The following is a 17,791-nucleotide window of genomic DNA, read 5'->3' as shown; positions in this document are numbered from 1 at the left end:
TACTTCACCCTCATGTTGGTACAATGGTTTAGGTTATACAGTATGTTGATACTGTATATTGTTTTCTTGGTTTTCTATTTGCTTTGACATGTTTTTAGATGCATTTGTTCACCACACATGCTTTTATGGCATTATCTTGGAAATATGCATAAGTGTCTCTCAAGGCTGCTATATTTCTGACACATTGTATATTACAGCTATTAAATAGCTTTCATAAAATCTCCACGCATGGTTGTGCCTGTAGCTACAGTACAGGCAGTACTGTAAAGAGTGACAGATCTCAGGGCCACCTGTGGGAATGCACTTTCAGTAGAATGCACACAGTATTTTTAAAACTTATCTGGACACATAAAAATGAAAGCAACTTTTAGAAATTATAGGCACATTATAGGCAAATTACTTCAACATTGTACCATTCTGTATAACAGAATGAATATTTGCGATGATGATAGAGAAGATAAGAAAAACATAAGGTTGGCAGATTTTGCTAGCAACCTTTTGACATTTATTAGGGCATCTTTAGGCAATGTCTTTTTTTGTCTGTTGTAGCAAGGTTTTGTAGATATGAACCTTCAAAACTAAAAAACATTAAAACGGTCTAACAAATCAACACTAGTCTTGATCTCTTAAGATGGGTGTTTCTTTTTTCTGATGTGCTCGGGTTTGGTGATTTCCAACTTAATTTATTTAGCAGCTTATTTAGCTCTGTTATTTAAGAGCATAAGAAAGGTTACAAATGAGAAGAGGATATTCTACAGGAGCAAATTAGTCTGAGAATCTTATCCAGCCATTTCACGAAAGCTGACAATAGTGTACAGTATGCCTACAGTAGGTAGGCTGTTCCAGACTCTCAAAACCCTTTGTGTGAGATAGTTTCCTGTTTTCAGTTTTAATAGAATGTGTATCGTAGAAAGCTATGCTTTACTCATAATTTTGGATAGTAAAAACATATAAAAAACATATAAAAACCATAGATCTACTGAATTTGCTATCACTGAACTCCAGGTAGTTCCAGTAAGACTCATTGGCAGAATATAAATTAGGATGTAGCATACAAAACAAATAAAACAAATAAAATTACTAGTACACCACAGTAACTAGTAAAATGAAAGCATGAAACGTATTGTGTGCTACTTCATGCAGTTTTGCTGACCACAAACGTGGTACATACTTACTTGGATCGTTGAACAGAACTAGGGTGGGAGAAGTATAAAAGAGAGAAAATGACAATTTTAAGGTGAGATGCAAAGTCAGAGGCAGGGAAAACAGAAGGAAACATTATAAAAAGAAAGTGGATTTTTAGCCTCAGTAATGAACTTCAAAGCACAGTCTAGAAAAACTGTAAGAAAGGACAGTTAGGCAAGTTTGCAATTTATCAATTATAACTACATATAAATATTTATAACATGGTATAGTAATTAAACACATTGCAGGTTCCTCCATGTTTTAAGCTTAAAATGTGCTAAAGGATTTCTCCTTTAAGGACACTCAGGACTTCTTTTAAGCACTACTGAATGTGACACAATGAGTGGCATGCCATCTCACGCTTCCAGTACCTGGTATGATGCCCTCTAAGTCATCAAATGGGTTGTCCATGAACTTGCCAATGGCACTGGCTGAGTCATATCCAAGGCCGTTGTCCACAATTAGTGTATAGTTGCCATTGTTAAGGTGGGTGGGCTTGTTGAGGAAGAGGCAGCCATGCAGGACAGAGCCATCGTCTGCATCGGGAATCAGCTGTGTGTATGTGAACTCTGTTACTGGTAGTTTGGTGCCATTGTAGAGCCAGCGAATCTGGGGTGCCGGGTTCCCATCCACGGTAAAGGGGAAGCACCAGTGATGCTGGGGAACGGCATCACCCAGGAAGAGGATCTTGACAGGAACTGTGAACAGAAAGCAAGGAGACATCTTCATGTCAGATGTTTCTCGTATGAAACCTTCTGTATGTGTGGCTTAAAAAGGGGCTATAGTTACATTCAACCTGCCCCTAGAATCTGCTAAATGCCCTCTAATAACTTGTAAATAGCTCCATTAGGGGGTTGACTGAACTATTAGGTAATTAGTAAAGGGTTTAGAATTTCACATTCTCACGTAGATGCAGTCAGGCTTTTGTTTGATATTTGTTTGGTTTGCACAGTGCTAATGGTGGTTCCGGGGTGTTATGTGTTGTCTTTTTGTTGAAAGATCCTGAAATTAGAAATCTTTTGTCCAACATTCTTCAACTTTGATTAATATTTGCAGATGTTTAAAATATAAAGGGTGTTTATCTGCACTCAAAACATGTTGGAAATTATTTTCTAGTTTCTGGGAAAATAAAATGCTAAAGAATATGTGGCGTACTGTTTAATTAGGGCACTGTAGCAAATACAATGATTGTTTCATTTCATATTATGCAACCCTCCTGAGTTTTGCAAGCGAAACAATAAATAAAATGTGTACTATCCCTTCTGAGAGTGTCACAGATACTATACTATTAGAAAAATCCGGCTCTGAAATTCCTGAAAGAATGTTTTCTAGAAGATGCAATTGTGGATTGCAGGGATCATCCTTTAAAGGGAGTTAATAATATTCTCCTTTTTAAAATATACATGGTGACTGTACTCAGTCTGTTTGAGTGTGCATGTTCTACTTAATAAATGTCTTTCATTAGTACAGTAAACCTCGCATAAACAATAAAACCATTGGAAATGGCAAGAGTACCCAGATATTGCAAAACTGAAATTATGAGACCAGTTCATAAATAATGGTGGCAGAAAAGAACAGGTTATCTTTAGACAGATTTTACTTTTAATATTGATAAAGTTAATGGATTGATACTTTGAACTAAATTAGAATTACGTTTTACAGTGCTTAGAAGAATGTCATTTTAAGATATAGCCAATAAGGATTTAGAAAGGTAACGGCTTGTTTAACTAGCTTTCTAGAATTCGTTAAAGAAGCAAAATGGATAATAGATAAAAGAAAATGATACAATATGATATAGTATACTGTACAATGAAAAGCAGAAGGAAAAAGCAGAACATATAATCTGTTAAGATTTCTTCTGGTGTCGAGGTATAATTCTGTTTGCTTCTGTTATTACTTAGTGTCACTAAGTGTGCCTCAAGGTCCACTTCAGGCTCATTGTTTTTTTATAAACATAAAAAATAGGTTCTCATATTCTTAGCAAACAACCTAAGTAGCAACTAACTAGCACATAACAAAAGGTGTAAACACAGAAATAGCAGCAAAGGAATAAAAGAAGACTTACAAAAGGACAAAGTGATAGGACTACTACTGGTAGTAGGGACACACTATATATATATAACATTCGTAATCTAGACTGGAGTAAGCTACATATAAAGGGAATCTGAATGTTGAGGTAGATGTCCAGATCAACACAATGTAGGGTACAGTATGTGGAACAATGGCCTCATGATGTTATCTATCTTTATCTTATGTGGTATAGTGCTGAGTGACTAAAAACACTGAATCACATTCTTGTATTGGGGATTCCTACTATTCTGAACAAATCCGTTGAGTATTTACACTGAGGCACATTCCTTGAGAGCTGCTTTATAATGTGAAGCTACTATATCAGTACCATCAGCTCAGCTAAGCTGGCTGCAACTGTGAATCTACAGTCCATGATGGTGAGTTAGCCATGACCTGCAGATTGTTTTATTTTATACCACTCTAGGACATCAATTAAGAGAAACCAGGCAGAAACTATGGGGAGAACATACAAACTCCAGATAGAAGCCACTCTGCTGTGAGGCAGCAAATCTAATAATGTACCACAGAGCAGCCATGTTTAGAAATGCTAAGAAAAATATTGGAAATGACACATATCTTTCATAAAAACATATTGGTTAAACAACACTTAGATTTTTTGTAAACAGGCTGAAGGATAAGAGGTAACACAGTTGATTACTTAGCATTTTGTTTGTTTAAGGATTCGTTTTTTATATCTGCACTACGATAATCTAATCTTCTATTAAACCATTGTGATAAGAAAAACCCAGCTGCTAAGAAATATTTCCATAATTAACAGAGGGTATCCACATCTTACTGGGTGGAAATACCATCATCAAGCATTTTGAGTGGAGTGCCCAGAAAAGCGCTATATAAGTGTAAGCAGTTATTATTATTATCACCATTAACATCACCGAGACAAAATGAAGGTTGTGAAAATTCATATTCCTGGGAGTATCTTTTTCTGCAAATCCTTCCACAGCTACAGTTCAATTAAGTAACATTGCAGATTGCCCAATATAATATACAGTAGCATTATATATAAAATTATATAGCACATATATGTTATATTATATAACAGAAAAAACGAGACCTATTGGAATAAGCTAGAGGTGTGAACATCAGTAGCACTGCTCATCATATGAGATGTAATTAATGGAGGAGGGGGAGTTAATGATTTGTGGTCTAGGAGGGAAATGGGGGCACTGATAGTGATGGATGAATATTGCCAGGCACTTTACTGATCATGAGGGTTCGTTTCACCAATTAGGCTTCCGGAACGTGAGGGCGAGGCCCATTAGCTCAGCATCTCTAATCAGCAGGTCAGATGTGACTCATCTCTAGTGGATCTGAACATTAAGCCTCTCTTCTTCCTGACAAGAGCCTGGCTCCCCCGACAGTGCTGGAGTCTGCCATTTGCTGTGCTTACAATCACCCCTTGCAATTGCAATCCATACTGTTTTTGTTTTTTTTTCTTTTCATCATTACTGTGAGGGGTTTAATTGGGATTAAATGTTCTGAAGATATTTGAAGAAGGTATTCTTCATATGTATGATCCATCCTGTAGATAAAAGGAGACTGCTCATGCATATTTAATAATTTCCAAGGAACTGCAAAGGATTACTAAACCAAGTGTTTTCATTTGTGTGCTTCTCTATGAAGTCTTCTTAGTGCAGTATATCTGCCTCTTGTGAAATCAACAGCACACCTACCTGTATGCAATGTGTCAATGCAGACAACCACATGGGTGAGTTTTCCCTGGAATTTAACAGTATGCCAGTGGTAAGCTCTTGACTATCACTACTATATACCATGTAGAGCTGCTTCAGCTGCTGTTGGCTGAGTTGCCTTCCTTCTCCTCATATACAGTATATGTAAACATATAATGGCACCAATGCACATGCCAGTGCAATCAATGACAGAGATGGATTAATCTGCTGTTGCAGATTGTCTATGATTTTTGGCAAGGCAGTGCAAAAACAGTAGAATGAGCCAGGCCTGCTTTAGACTTACAATTTAACAATACTATACAGTATATTCTGATCATGGTTGTCTGGACCGGAAAAAGCCATTTGTAGGTATGTGTGTTTGGCAGAAAAATGTGGAGCTTATACACTTTTTTTGCACTTTTGTGGCTTCTGTTTGGCTTGTTATTAGTAGCTGTCCTACATAGTTTTATTCAATTCAAAATACTTAATTTATCCCCAGGATAGGGGCAATTTAAGAAGCAAGCGGTACAGCATAAAACACAACAATAGAAAAAAAACATTGCTAAGAAAAAAATCTATGCGTAAATAAAAACAGCAAACAGACCATAAAAGTGATTGAATGTAACAGCATGTAGCATATAAGAATTAAAGTACATGCACATTTGTAGAGGGGCGTCTGTCCAACAGACGTCATATTGATAAGACTTCTATATAGACATTGTTTGAAATCCTGATGGCCTCTGGAACAAAACTAAATTTCAATTTATTTGTCTTGCACTGTGGACAGCTAAAACATATTCCTGAAGGCAAACATTCAAAAGACTGATGAAGGATATGTGATGAGCTCAAAAGACTGATAAAGGATATGAAATGGGTTCAAAAGACATAAAGTTCTATAATGTACTGCAGCTCTACACAGTAAAAGCCATTTATATATGAAATATATAGGCCTGTATGTATGCAACAATGTACACTAATGTACACATATGGCCTGCATACGATACAGTTTACATGTCAGTTTATGGAACCTGTGTCTTGTCATGCACAGTAGCTCAACTAATTGCAAAGGAGGCCTGCATTTGTGACAGTGTTTTTGGAAACTCCTTACAGAAAAGTGCTAAGGACTGAGTGGGACTCACAGAGGATGTCAAGCTTCACAGTGTCCTGGCCCGGCCCGGCTCTGTTCTCGGCCTGACAGGTCAAGTTCTGCAAATTGTCCTTTGAGGATACGTTCACCAGCTGCAGCACTACCATTTGTCTATGGCCTGATGTCCTCTCCTGCAGACAAATAAAGCAACCAGCACAGATGTATTATTTCAGGTGGGTAGCTGCGTCAGCATGCGTAGGCTGCAAAAAGAAACAAGTATTAGGTTTATTCCATGCTGAAAAAAAGAAGAAAGAAAACACAACATTTCGGCTGTGGAGCCTTCTTCAGGTGTGAACCCGAAACGTTGTGTTTTCTTTCTTCTTTTTTTCAGCATGGAATAAACCTATTGTTCCTTTGCAGATGTATTATAGTAAGGTTGCATTTGTAGCAGTTTATAAGCAATTTATATAATAGCAAAAGATAACCACTAAAGATAACCATTAGTAATGTAGTTACTAACCAACAGACATGTGGAGAGTATGAAAACACACTGAAGCCTTTGTTAAGCGTAGCTAACTAACAGTTAATTACTGATGCTATTAGCAACTAATACTGTTAACAGAATGCCACCATACAGCCCACAGGACTTTTTGTGTGATAGTAGTATATTGTTAAATAATATATATGTAAATATAATGTATACTCTCTGAGGAAGACTGAGACTAAAGCCTCAAAACCCGTTCTTTGCAGTCTGCTGACGTCAGCCTCTTTTCTCTGATGATAATGGAAATGCCTGATTAAAATGATTTAATTAATATTGTACCCAGTTGTTTACCAAGGAAAAAGAGGAAGTGTGAAGCAAGCACAATATTCTATATTAAATTATATCAGCATACAAGAAGCAGAAGTTTTTCAGGTACTAGAAACACTTGGGATGAAGAAACCACCAGGGTCTGATGGTAGTAAGTAAAAGTGTAGTTAAGTAAAAGTATTGTACTGAAGGAAACAATAGGTATTATTAGGCCATTAACAAAACTCAGCATTCTCTTCAGGCCATTAGCTTAATCCACTGGTGACAAAACCCAACCAAGTAATTATTTTAAATCTTACTTTTTATTACATGCAAAGGTATGGAAAAATCATTTAAAATTAGCTATAATATCATCTATATGACAGTAGGAGTCTCTGGAATAACTAACATTTAGATGTAGAAAAATCAGATTTTGCTTAATTATTGTTTTGACCTACAGTAGCTCTGCATTTAAAAACAAGTGACGCATAGACTCCCTCTAATCAACATGTTGAAGTACAAATACTAAGGAAGGTACCATATCAATCAACAAGCATTGAAGGACACTATTTACTCAGGTGCCATTCAATTACCATATAGTAAGGGATAGCAGGTTGAGGTGTGTGGTGGTACTGAGCCAGTGCAGATTGGATTTGGGGCAAAGAAGGGGCCATAATCTCACCAATCTAATTATCATAAGAACTGTTGTGAATTAAACAGTTAGAAATGATGATGACATAAGTAAATAAATTGTCACAGTTCAAGAAATCAGCAAATATACAGTACACAATATATAGCCATACAGCCATATGCAATACTATGAAGGATTTTAAATTTGAGAATACTTACTGTATTATAAAATGTACTAATTTTGGATATATAGTATCTGTCTGGTGTAATGGACACATTTCACACAATAAGATATTTATCATTGGCTGACAGTCAGAAGATAATGACAAACATTTCACATTTAAAATCAGAAAAAATATAAAAATGAAAGACTGAGATTGATGGTAGCAAGAGGAAATCTTTTGAAAAGCACAAAGGAAAAGAAAACTTGAAAAACTGAATCTACCAAGTAGTACAGGTATTAGATTGAAAAGGTCAGTCTTCCAAAGATACTGTACCTACATTTCTCAACAACTGCAAATGGTGAGGTACATGTGACAGCAAGTCGAGCGACAGGAGACCATTTAGCTCATCTAGCTTGTTTTATAGTAAGTAAATATTTGATCCAAGGATCTCATTTCTTCAGAGAACTGTCTTCATCAACACGGCCGGGTAGTTTGTTCTATACTCCCACAACCCCCTGCTTTTGGTTTTAAACTTTTGCACATTTTTCATTTATGTCATCTGATTGATGTTTTAATGTTCATTCTGAAGAAATACACTGGGTTGACCTTGACAATGCCTTTGTACCAGATACCAGCTTTTATTTACAACATACTTTTTATTTGCACAAAACCTAAATGTCTAACAGGGAATCTATATTTACAGCTGAACCTCCAGATGTAAATGATCACTATGTTTTGCTCGTTTACAATGAAAATCAAGTACTGGTGAACTGACAGACATTGTACAAAACACATCTGAAGAGGACCATAAATATATGACTGATTTGTCTCTGACAGGTGACATCAACAGTTGACGGCAGGTGCCAAGATCAGATACTTAATGACATTCTACAATGCTTGTTATCAACTTTGATACATTTGACAATGTGATGCCTTAAGGAGCTGTGTTCCCTTGGGGCGTTATTTCCACAGTTCATTTTCCTAAAAAACAATTTCCTAAATTGTTTCTAATCTTTCCCGCTACCTAAGATGGTGACGTACTGTACATCTTATCACAATCCAGCCCTGGGCTGAAAACATACAGTTATATTTTTCCATTGCAACAATCCCAGCTTTAGGGCTTCAGAACATCTGCTGTATTTACAAACAGCTGCTTTCCCCCTTTCCAGCCACAGCGCTGCAGGGTAGCTACTGTATGTTGTTATCATTCACCCAGCAAAGGCTGTCTTTGTTTTCAGTACAGACCCGGTCTGGGTTATATTAAACCAGTCTCAGGGCTAAAGCCTGGCTGGGTGATTTTGTTTGCCCTTTTGCCCCGGTTGAATTCATACAGAACAGGCTGTTTTTTTTTGTTCCACCCAATAAATCATTGTTCCTTTCATTCTTGTGAATGGGGAGTGTCTGTAATCAATCGAGATAAAGTGAAGCAAACAGAGGTGAGTGAACCACTAGGAAGTGTAATCAGAATATGGTGATCTTTGAAGTAAATTATGAAATTGTACAAAGTTGCATCCAAATCAAACGTTTAGAATTTCAAACAAGGGAGACTTTGATGGAATGAGAGAGCACTTAATAGAAATAGAATGGAACAGAATAGATATAGATTAGATTTATAGTAAGTAAAACAAAGACTAGAAAACAATGAACGTAAATGAACTGCAAGTTGTAAATAGTTGGACTGTTAATCTGCATAGTAGGAGGGACTTGCACGCTAATTCTAGGTATCGGGGTTTCACTAACTGTTATGGGTACTGTGTGTGTCAGTAATGGGGCAAGCAACAGCTTAGTCATAGGCTTGGCTGGCTTGAGGGTCTGCCAAAAGTGCAAAGTTTCCATTCATTCTCCTTGGCTGTACCCTTCTGTACACCACACCTCTTCATTCTTCCTATCAGCGCCTATCGCTTCAATGTTTTAGTTTTATGCAACTGAAATGTGGAATGCCAGGTGATTTCACGCTTGCATCAAAGTCAGTACTTCGCGCTTCAGCTGTATGAGTTTACCGATATAGTAGCCAATGCTCACATTCTGGCATATGTCAGGTATGAGTATTTAGGAGGAGTACGTGATGAATTTCATTTTTGCAGATGTTTGTCGACCAACACAACCATTGAGGCCATTTGAGTTGCTAAACAATTTCATTGTTAGTAATAACGTTGACTGGACACGATGCGTTGGTATTAATACTGATGGAGCTTTGTTGATGACTGGTAGGGTGAAAGGCCTGAGCGTATCAGAAAAGTTGCGTCATTGGCAGTAGCAACACATTGTTGCATTCATCATGAACAACTGGCTGCGAAATAGATGCCAGGCGGACTTAAACCGATTCTGGACGAGTCTGTAAAAACTGTTAATTTTATCAAAGGATGCTCTCTGAATGCACGTATTTTTAAAGCTTTGTGTGAAGAGATGGGAAGTGCTTTTCCATACCGAAGTCCGTTGGTTGTCACGGGGCAAGGTACTTACCCGTCTCTTTGAACTGCGCGAGGAGGTCAAAATATATTTGTATGACAGTGAATGTCAGATCTGTCACTTGTCGGAATGCATGCATGACTTTTCTTGGCTTGCTCAACTGGCATATCTGGCTGACATCTTTACCATTCTGAACGAACTGAATCTGGCATTGCAGGACAGAGATGTCACTATGTTTAATGTTCATAATAAAGTCAAGACTTTGTGCATAAAGTTGGAGCTATGGTGTGATTGTATTGATCGTGGAGAATTTGAGTCATTCACAACTTTGTACTTATGTCTGAGCAAGAAACCGATGAGCAGATTGTTGATTTTTTCAAAGCATATCTGTGAGGACTGCATGAGTAATTTGGGATGTATTTTCCAGAGGCCAAGATTGGATTTGAATGGATAAGAAATCCATTTGCAAATATTGGTCGAATTGAAGTGACCAATCTCAAGCTTCCATCAAGAGAGGTGGACAATCTTGTGGAGCTGTCATCAGATGGATCGCTGAAGCTGTTATTTGCTGGAAAAAGTTTGACAGACATTTGGCTCCACGTACGATCTGAGTATGCTGGACTTAGTGACATAGCTCTGAAGCATCTATTACCGACTGGACTGAAAACAAAGAAGAGAAATCGGCTGAATGTGGAGCCTGACAAAATACTAAAGTTGTCCAGCGTGGATCCAGATATCACTTCTCTGATTGTTCAACAAAAGCAGCTTCATTCAATATCAGTTATTTTTAGTACATTAATACATGATGATTTTTAAAGTGTAAGAATTGGACATAGGCATAGGTGGTCCACCGCATCTTAGAACTTTGAGAACCACTGTTTCAGACAAAGAAAGGTGGGTTGCTAATGTATTTTACTAAGCGGGTATTTCACTCAGGTGAAATAAAAAGGAAATAAAAAGCCAACAGTTTGCCTCAGGTAACGGAAGTACAAGGTATTTGCCTAGAAGAAGGAGAAGTGCTCGGATTACTAGATTCACTGATGCAACTCTTTCAACAATGTCTTAAGACAGAGGTAGTACTGCTAAAACTGCTGAAGGTAGAATGTAGCATCCATCCACAAAAAGGAGAAAACTGAGAGGTAGTAAAAACCTAAACTATAAATAAAAAATGGGAAACACTGAGCTAAAAGAGGTAAAAGACTTGTTTATTTTAACACCTCATTTACAACTTTTAGATAATGTAAGGAAAGCAATTAAAAAGGCACACAAAATGCTGAGATTGATGTTTAAAAGTGTAGAATTTCAAGGGGTGTTATGTTAAAATTGTACAATGCACTAGTAAGACCTCATTTTGAATATTGTGTTAACGTTTTATCATCGTACTACAAATTGATACTGCTGCTCTGCAATCAGTCCAGAGGAGAAAAATCAGATTAATTTTCTGTCCAGGCTTAACGGAGTGTCATACTCATAGAGGTTAAAAAAAGGAACCTTTCTATACTTGAACGGATAAGATTACAAAATACTTTCAAAAGACACCCTTTTGGTTTTGCCATCCTTACACCAAACCAGGAAATGGTTCATTTTTTGAATTAGTAATTTTACCTATATCAATCATTGAGACTGCAAACATGGAATATGTAAATTCTTCAGACAAACAAAAGGGACAAAAAAATGAAACCATACAACATACACATTCAGAAAAAAAAATGATAAAAATCTTAATAAAAGATTTCAAGGAAGAGCTTCCTTCTTGATCTGAACAAAGGTGAGTTTAAAAATAAGGTCAACCCAGAAGACACAGTTGGTAGTGAAACAAGGACACAGATCACATTTGGAAACAAAAGGGTAAGTCATTTAGGATTGAGAATAAGAAACACTTCTTTATATTAATGTTTACATATAAAGTATATAATACTTGTTCCTTCGCAGTCTACGCATGCTGACGCAGCAACTCACCTGAACTACTAATACTTATATGGGAAATGGGTTATGGGTTATCTGGAAAATGCTTCTCAGCCAGGTCATTGATACTCAAATGGTGGGACTTTAATCAAATATTTGGACAAAACTTTAGGTTTTACTAAACTATTAAATGAGCAGAGTGAGCTGAATGGCCTCCTCTTGTTTGTACCTTTTCTTATGCTTTTTGCTGCAGGCAATAAGGAAAACATAGTTCCACTGCACATGATTCCAATGTTTATAAAATATTTCTCATACTTTTATTGTGTCATCTTACACTGCAATTCATAATTTAAACAATTTTATCCTCTAAACCTTCTTGGTCAAAGGTTAATCAAAGGGCTTATGAGCGGTGGTGCAAATTTGTTTTTATTATATTTGTACTCGATATTTGGACTCAAGTTCATAAAATCTGCAATGAGAATCTTTGAAAGTTTTTCTGTAAGAAGAACACAATGGAAAGGTGGCAGTGACTTGAAATTCTCTAAGGTTTTCCAAGTAGAGTAGTCACAGAGGCCATGTCCTTTCCCTGCCTTCTGTCCATCTAAAGTGGCTGTGATTCATACCTCCAGGGTGTACTGGGAGTTCAGGCCATCAGTGTGCCACCTCACTGCAGGCATCGGGGTCCCTGAAACTTGGCAGGAGAAGGTCAAGTTGCCTCCTTCTTCCACTGTCAGCTGGGGAGCAATGATAGAGACTTCAGGTACACCTGCAAAGCAACACAAATTGACAACTGACAAGGCTGTTCATGAGTCTTGTGATGCTATTTCAAGCACATAGCCTTTGGATAAAGTGATAAATGTATCAAAACATTATTCAGAGTAACAGTTACCCAGAAAGCTGAAGATATTGAGTGAAACCACTGGTTTCAAAATCTTCACAAGCCCAGATGCCAAGGAAACAACTTTAAATATAAATTAAAAAGATGAGAGTGTACCATTTAGAATACTTCTGTTTAGAATGATTTTGTGAAAAAATAGTAAAATAAAGAGAATTTTGAAACCAAGCAATAAACTTTATTTAAAAAATGACACTACCCCAAAAAAGAACACACCCTGTCACTTTCCCCCGTCCAAAAGACAGCATCAACATTGTTTGGTTAATTTATCTCTGACAAATTAAAATTATATTGGCCAATTTACTCAAACTGCTTGTACCAAAATAAGGGTATTGTAACCTTCAACCTATATATCTAGCTAACGCTTATTGTCAATCTATCTTCCAAATTTAGACTCAGAGATTATTTATTTAATATCCACCCACTTTAGAATAGCTATTGTGTGGCTTTCACGTTTCAACTTGCAGCTTTAAACTCTTTAAATTAGAGGAGAGTGGCGTCTATCACAAACAGCACATCACACCTGCAAGTGCCAAAGGGACCAAGGTATTGTTGTGTCAGTGAGATCCCAGAAAGCCCTAATCAGCTATTCTAATCAGTCCCTGACCAATTGTGTGCTGCTGCTTGGGGAAACCTGGTCACAGTCAGCTGGTGAGAGTTGCAGGCTCAACCCATGATCTTGTGCTCAAACGAGCACTTATACCAGTTCCATCACTTGGGAGGCCCCATTAACTACTTTTCAAATTGTTTATTAAATAAGTAGTAAGGGAGCTGCCCCATATAAATCCACTGTGCCACATCCCAATCCACAAAGAGCTCTTTACAGTACCAAATCTGTGACAAAATGTGACAAAATAACACAGGCATTGCTTGTCACTGGAATGTATGTCTGCTCCTAACATGAGAATGAGGTAAATGTTACAGTATGTCTCTCAAAATTAAATAATAATAATTCCTTACAGTTAAATTAATTACTGTACATACTGTTTACCTGTATATACCCTAAACTACACTACTATATATATACAGTATAATGTATAGTATCACCTTTAAGATTATTTAAAGGAAAACCTTTAGAAGAATTTTAATATTTCAGTGTTTTTTCTGCATTATACAGTTATTGGCCAAAAATGAACTAAATAATTTTTTTAACTTGAAAATACCTATTCACTCAATGTAACCATATGCAATAAAACAAAAGCATCATTTTGAAATGAGAACCACTCACATTCAGATATTGCCAGCTTTTACCTAACAGAAAGTACTGTGTGAAACCTACAGTATAACTATTTGAGTGTTATCATTTTAAAATATTTGTGTATAAAACATTTCACATTTTAAGAGCAAAGAGTGCAAGGTTCACAGTGATTTACAGGATGGCTACTAATTATTGGAGAAGTATAACATCCTTCACTGACAGTACAGCAATTCTGCAGGACCCAAAAGACAGACGGTTGCATAAGTTTCTGTTCTGAACCACCAAGAGCATTGGATTAACTAATACCATTCCTACAACTGGTGCAGACACTCTACTAGTTGTAAGCCACTGCTTGGGGCACCCTGCTCACAATTGGCTAGTGACATAACCCAGGCCTGAGCACGCAAGGGCCAATGAGTCCAAACTGCAGTCACCACAAGCTCATTACTGACTTCCCACATGCCAGGGATGAAGCAAAGCTTAAAAACAATATTTTAGTACTATGAGTAATATTAGTAGGAGCATAAAGAAAAAAATCTTAGAAAGTAATGTTCCACCTACTGCAGTTCTCCATCACCACAGTCTCTAGTTGCAGAATGTGGTCCTCAGTGCGGCAGGTCAGGGACTGGTTCAGAAGATCTGCCCGACCAGCAAACTGCCACAACTGCAACCAGTGAATGTCACAGGAGCAAGCAAGTGGGTTGTCCTTCAGAACTCTGGAAGAAGTAAAAAAGGTGACAGGCTAGGGGAGAGGAGAAGATCTCAACTTAGCAACAGCAAGAACGCATTGACTTCTAGCAGAAACAACTAGTAGATAATATCCTAGAAGATACTTCTTTTTCTCATGGTATTTCTCATGACTTACGGTCTTGGTATGTAAACTACAACCTCAGTGACTTCAACCTGATGAAAAATCATGCACTGGCACAAGTTGCTGCACATTGGTGGTGGCATTACCTATAAAGCGCTTTGAGTGGAGTATCCAGAAAGTGCTATATAAGTGTAAGGAATTATTATTATTAAGTAAATCACTTACAGGGCTAAAAAAAACATTTGTGAACATCCTAGGTTAGCCGGTATTGTAGATAACTTCAAATGTACAGTAATTAGCTTTTAATGAGAGTCTTCATAAAAATGAATATAACCTGATTAAATGTGTAACACAAAGGCATAAAATGTGTTTTAATTATTTATGTTACCAAACAAAAATGTGACATTTGTTCTTCAGCCATTCTGCTGTAGATCTGCTTGTATGTTTAGAGATCATAATTTGGGTGCAAAACTAATTTTTGTCTCAGTTGTAATTCTCAGATGGTGAGATGGATGGTGTGACTTTCTCCTATAGAAACATGCTTCTTTGTTAATATGATACTACACTGAATTCACAGTTCTTATTGATGATGACAAGCTGTCAAGTTCCAGAAGCAGCAATACAGCCCCAAACAGTATTACTCCCACCACCATGCTTGAGTTCAAGTTCTTCCGTTGGAAGACGGTGTTTCATTTTCAGCACACAAAGTATTTCTCATTCTGGACAAAATATTTAATTTATGACTTGTCTGATCAGAGAACAATCTTCCAGTAGTCTTGTGGATCCTTCAGGTACTCTAAGGTGGCAGTGTTCTTTTTAGAGAGCCATGGTTTCTTCCTGGCTATCCTTCAGTGAAAACTATTCCAGTATTTTCTTGACAGCTGAGGCAAGACAACTGATATTAGCCACAATAATAGAGGTCTGCAGATTACGCTGGGATTCATTATGACTTCCTGGATGATCTATTTGAGTTGCTCTTTGGTTGTTGCAGATGGATGAAGCCCCAGATATTTAGAAACTGTTTTTGGTACCCTCTCCAGTATGATGAGAATTGTTTACCAAAGAAGAATTTTGGTTAAGAAAAGACCATTTTCAATTAAACAATGGTAGAGTGTTAAGAAATTGTACAGCAGTTCGGATAATAACATCAGGGGTTCACATTTTTTGCCAGCTCTCTATGCCACACTAACTAGTACTAGAAATACTAGCTATTATATACAAATCCTTAAAAAAGTTGTTAAAGACACCAGGTGCTGCAATAATTTCTGTTGTTGTAAATTGTCCAACAATCTGGCCATGACCATATTAAAGAAAAAAAATACTTTTCAGATTGATCTATACTGTAACTGATTTTTTGATTGCTTGTTTTTTCCATTTGTTTGAAAAAACATTTTTTAAAAAAGATTGAAGTGATACAACAACATACAAAGGAAAAAGGAACAAAAAGTAAAGAAAAATAGGTAAATAAGCGTCCTATGAAAAGAGAGAAAAGCATCTCCACTAGCACAGTGCAGTTTAGCTGTGCTTCTTTCTACAAGGACAATACCTATGATTGAATGTAACCAGGTCAGAAGAATCACAATCTCCACCCAGTCCCACAAATAGATTTTTTGGCTTCAGTTTTGTCTGCCAGAAGACAGACTAAACTAGGAGCTATATTTGAGAAGGAACAGCCTGGGACTTACTGTCTATACACTCAAAATCACTTTATCACAGAACACTCCCAAAATGCAAAGATTGGCACTGCGCCATCATATGACATATGATATACCATCTCATATACTGTATATACATTAGAATGGATTAGAATGGTAATAAATGTTAATGGGGAGAACAAAATTCCTCTGGATCCTGAATCCTTATCAGGATTACCATTCTTATGCACATATAATTGTGGCTGTGAGGAAACTGGTCTTAGTAGTGCAAAAAAGCCACGCATGGGAAAAAAACTTCACTTTTTCTAGTGATTGTTCAAAGAAGGTAAACACCAGATGAGAGGGAAAAGTACAAATCCCTTGCACCCCTGTTTACAGTGTTAAGAATATAAATATACTGTATGATATATAAAACACATGATCAAGTGCTAAATACTATTCTTCCAATACCCTTTTATAAAAAATAGAAAAAATACAAAAGAATTCATTTTTAACTCAAATTGTATATATTTCATTAAACAATTGAATTAAGTAAAACTGAGTTTTGTTTGACTGTAAAACAAAATGAATCCCATTTCATTATACAAGTAAATGCTACATGGTAAAAGATGGCACTAACATTGAATAGTACTGAATTCAAAAACTATTTTGAGATTCATCTTTCTGCACCTCAATGTTGCACACAGAGAATATTTTGAATGTATTGATCATTAATAAAGGCAATGGGATCTTACAACACCTCAGCTATCATTTCTATGCTGATGATACTCAAATATACATCCATACCAAAACTGACACTGATGTGGTTGTCTCTATTCTATCTAATTGCATCTCTGACATAAAAACATGGATGATTCAAAATTTCCTTCATCTTAACTGTAACAAGACTAAAGTCATGCTTATTGGCAACCCACATCAACTTTGTAAAGCCAATCCTGTAACCCTATCTGTAGATGCTTCTGTACTTGAGCTACAGTCTAAATTGAAAAACCTTGGGGTGATATTTGATTCTGGCTTAACATTCGACCTATATGTGCAGCATATTGCCAAAACATCTTTTTTTCACCTCAGAAATATCGCTAGACTACGCCCTATGTTATCACTAACTGTGGCTGAAAAGCAGATCAACACATTTGTTTTCTCTCGAATTGACTACTGTAATGCTCTACTCGCAGGGGTATCTAAATCTACTTTGAACAAACTCCAGTATGTCCAAAATTCAGCATCCAGAATCCTGACCAGGTCTAGTGCAAGTGATCACATTACTCCAATCCTGGGGTCCTTCCACTGGTTTTCTGTCAAAT

General features: G+C 36.8%; 1 protein-coding gene across 1 annotated transcript in view; it reads right to left on the bottom strand.

The window, feature by feature from the left end:
- Positions 1-17,791, bottom strand: part of ntrk1 (neurotrophic tyrosine kinase, receptor, type 1) — a 58,901-nt gene that overhangs the window by 19,605 nt on the left and 21,505 nt on the right. Inside the window, exons 5-9 of the mRNA XM_088905114.1 lie at positions 14,583-14,737; positions 12,552-12,694; positions 6,083-6,221; positions 1,557-1,883; positions 1,176-1,193 (exon numbers count right to left, since the gene is read on the bottom strand). Of these exons, the coding sequence (XP_088761240.1) occupies positions 1,176-1,193; positions 1,557-1,883; positions 6,083-6,221; positions 12,552-12,694; positions 14,583-14,737 (782 nt within the window). The remainder of the gene's footprint in view (positions 1-1,175; positions 1,194-1,556; positions 1,884-6,082; positions 6,222-12,551; positions 12,695-14,582; positions 14,738-17,791) is intronic.

This window comes from Atractosteus spatula, chromosome 25, assembly GCF_055471065.1.
Source record: "Atractosteus spatula isolate fAtrSpa1 chromosome 25, fAtrSpa1.hap1, whole genome shotgun sequence".
NCBI lineage: Eukaryota > Metazoa > Chordata > Actinopteri > Semionotiformes > Lepisosteidae > Atractosteus > Atractosteus spatula.
The sequence above is the reverse complement of the archived record's forward strand: the minus strand, read 5'-3'. Positions and strand labels throughout refer to the sequence as shown.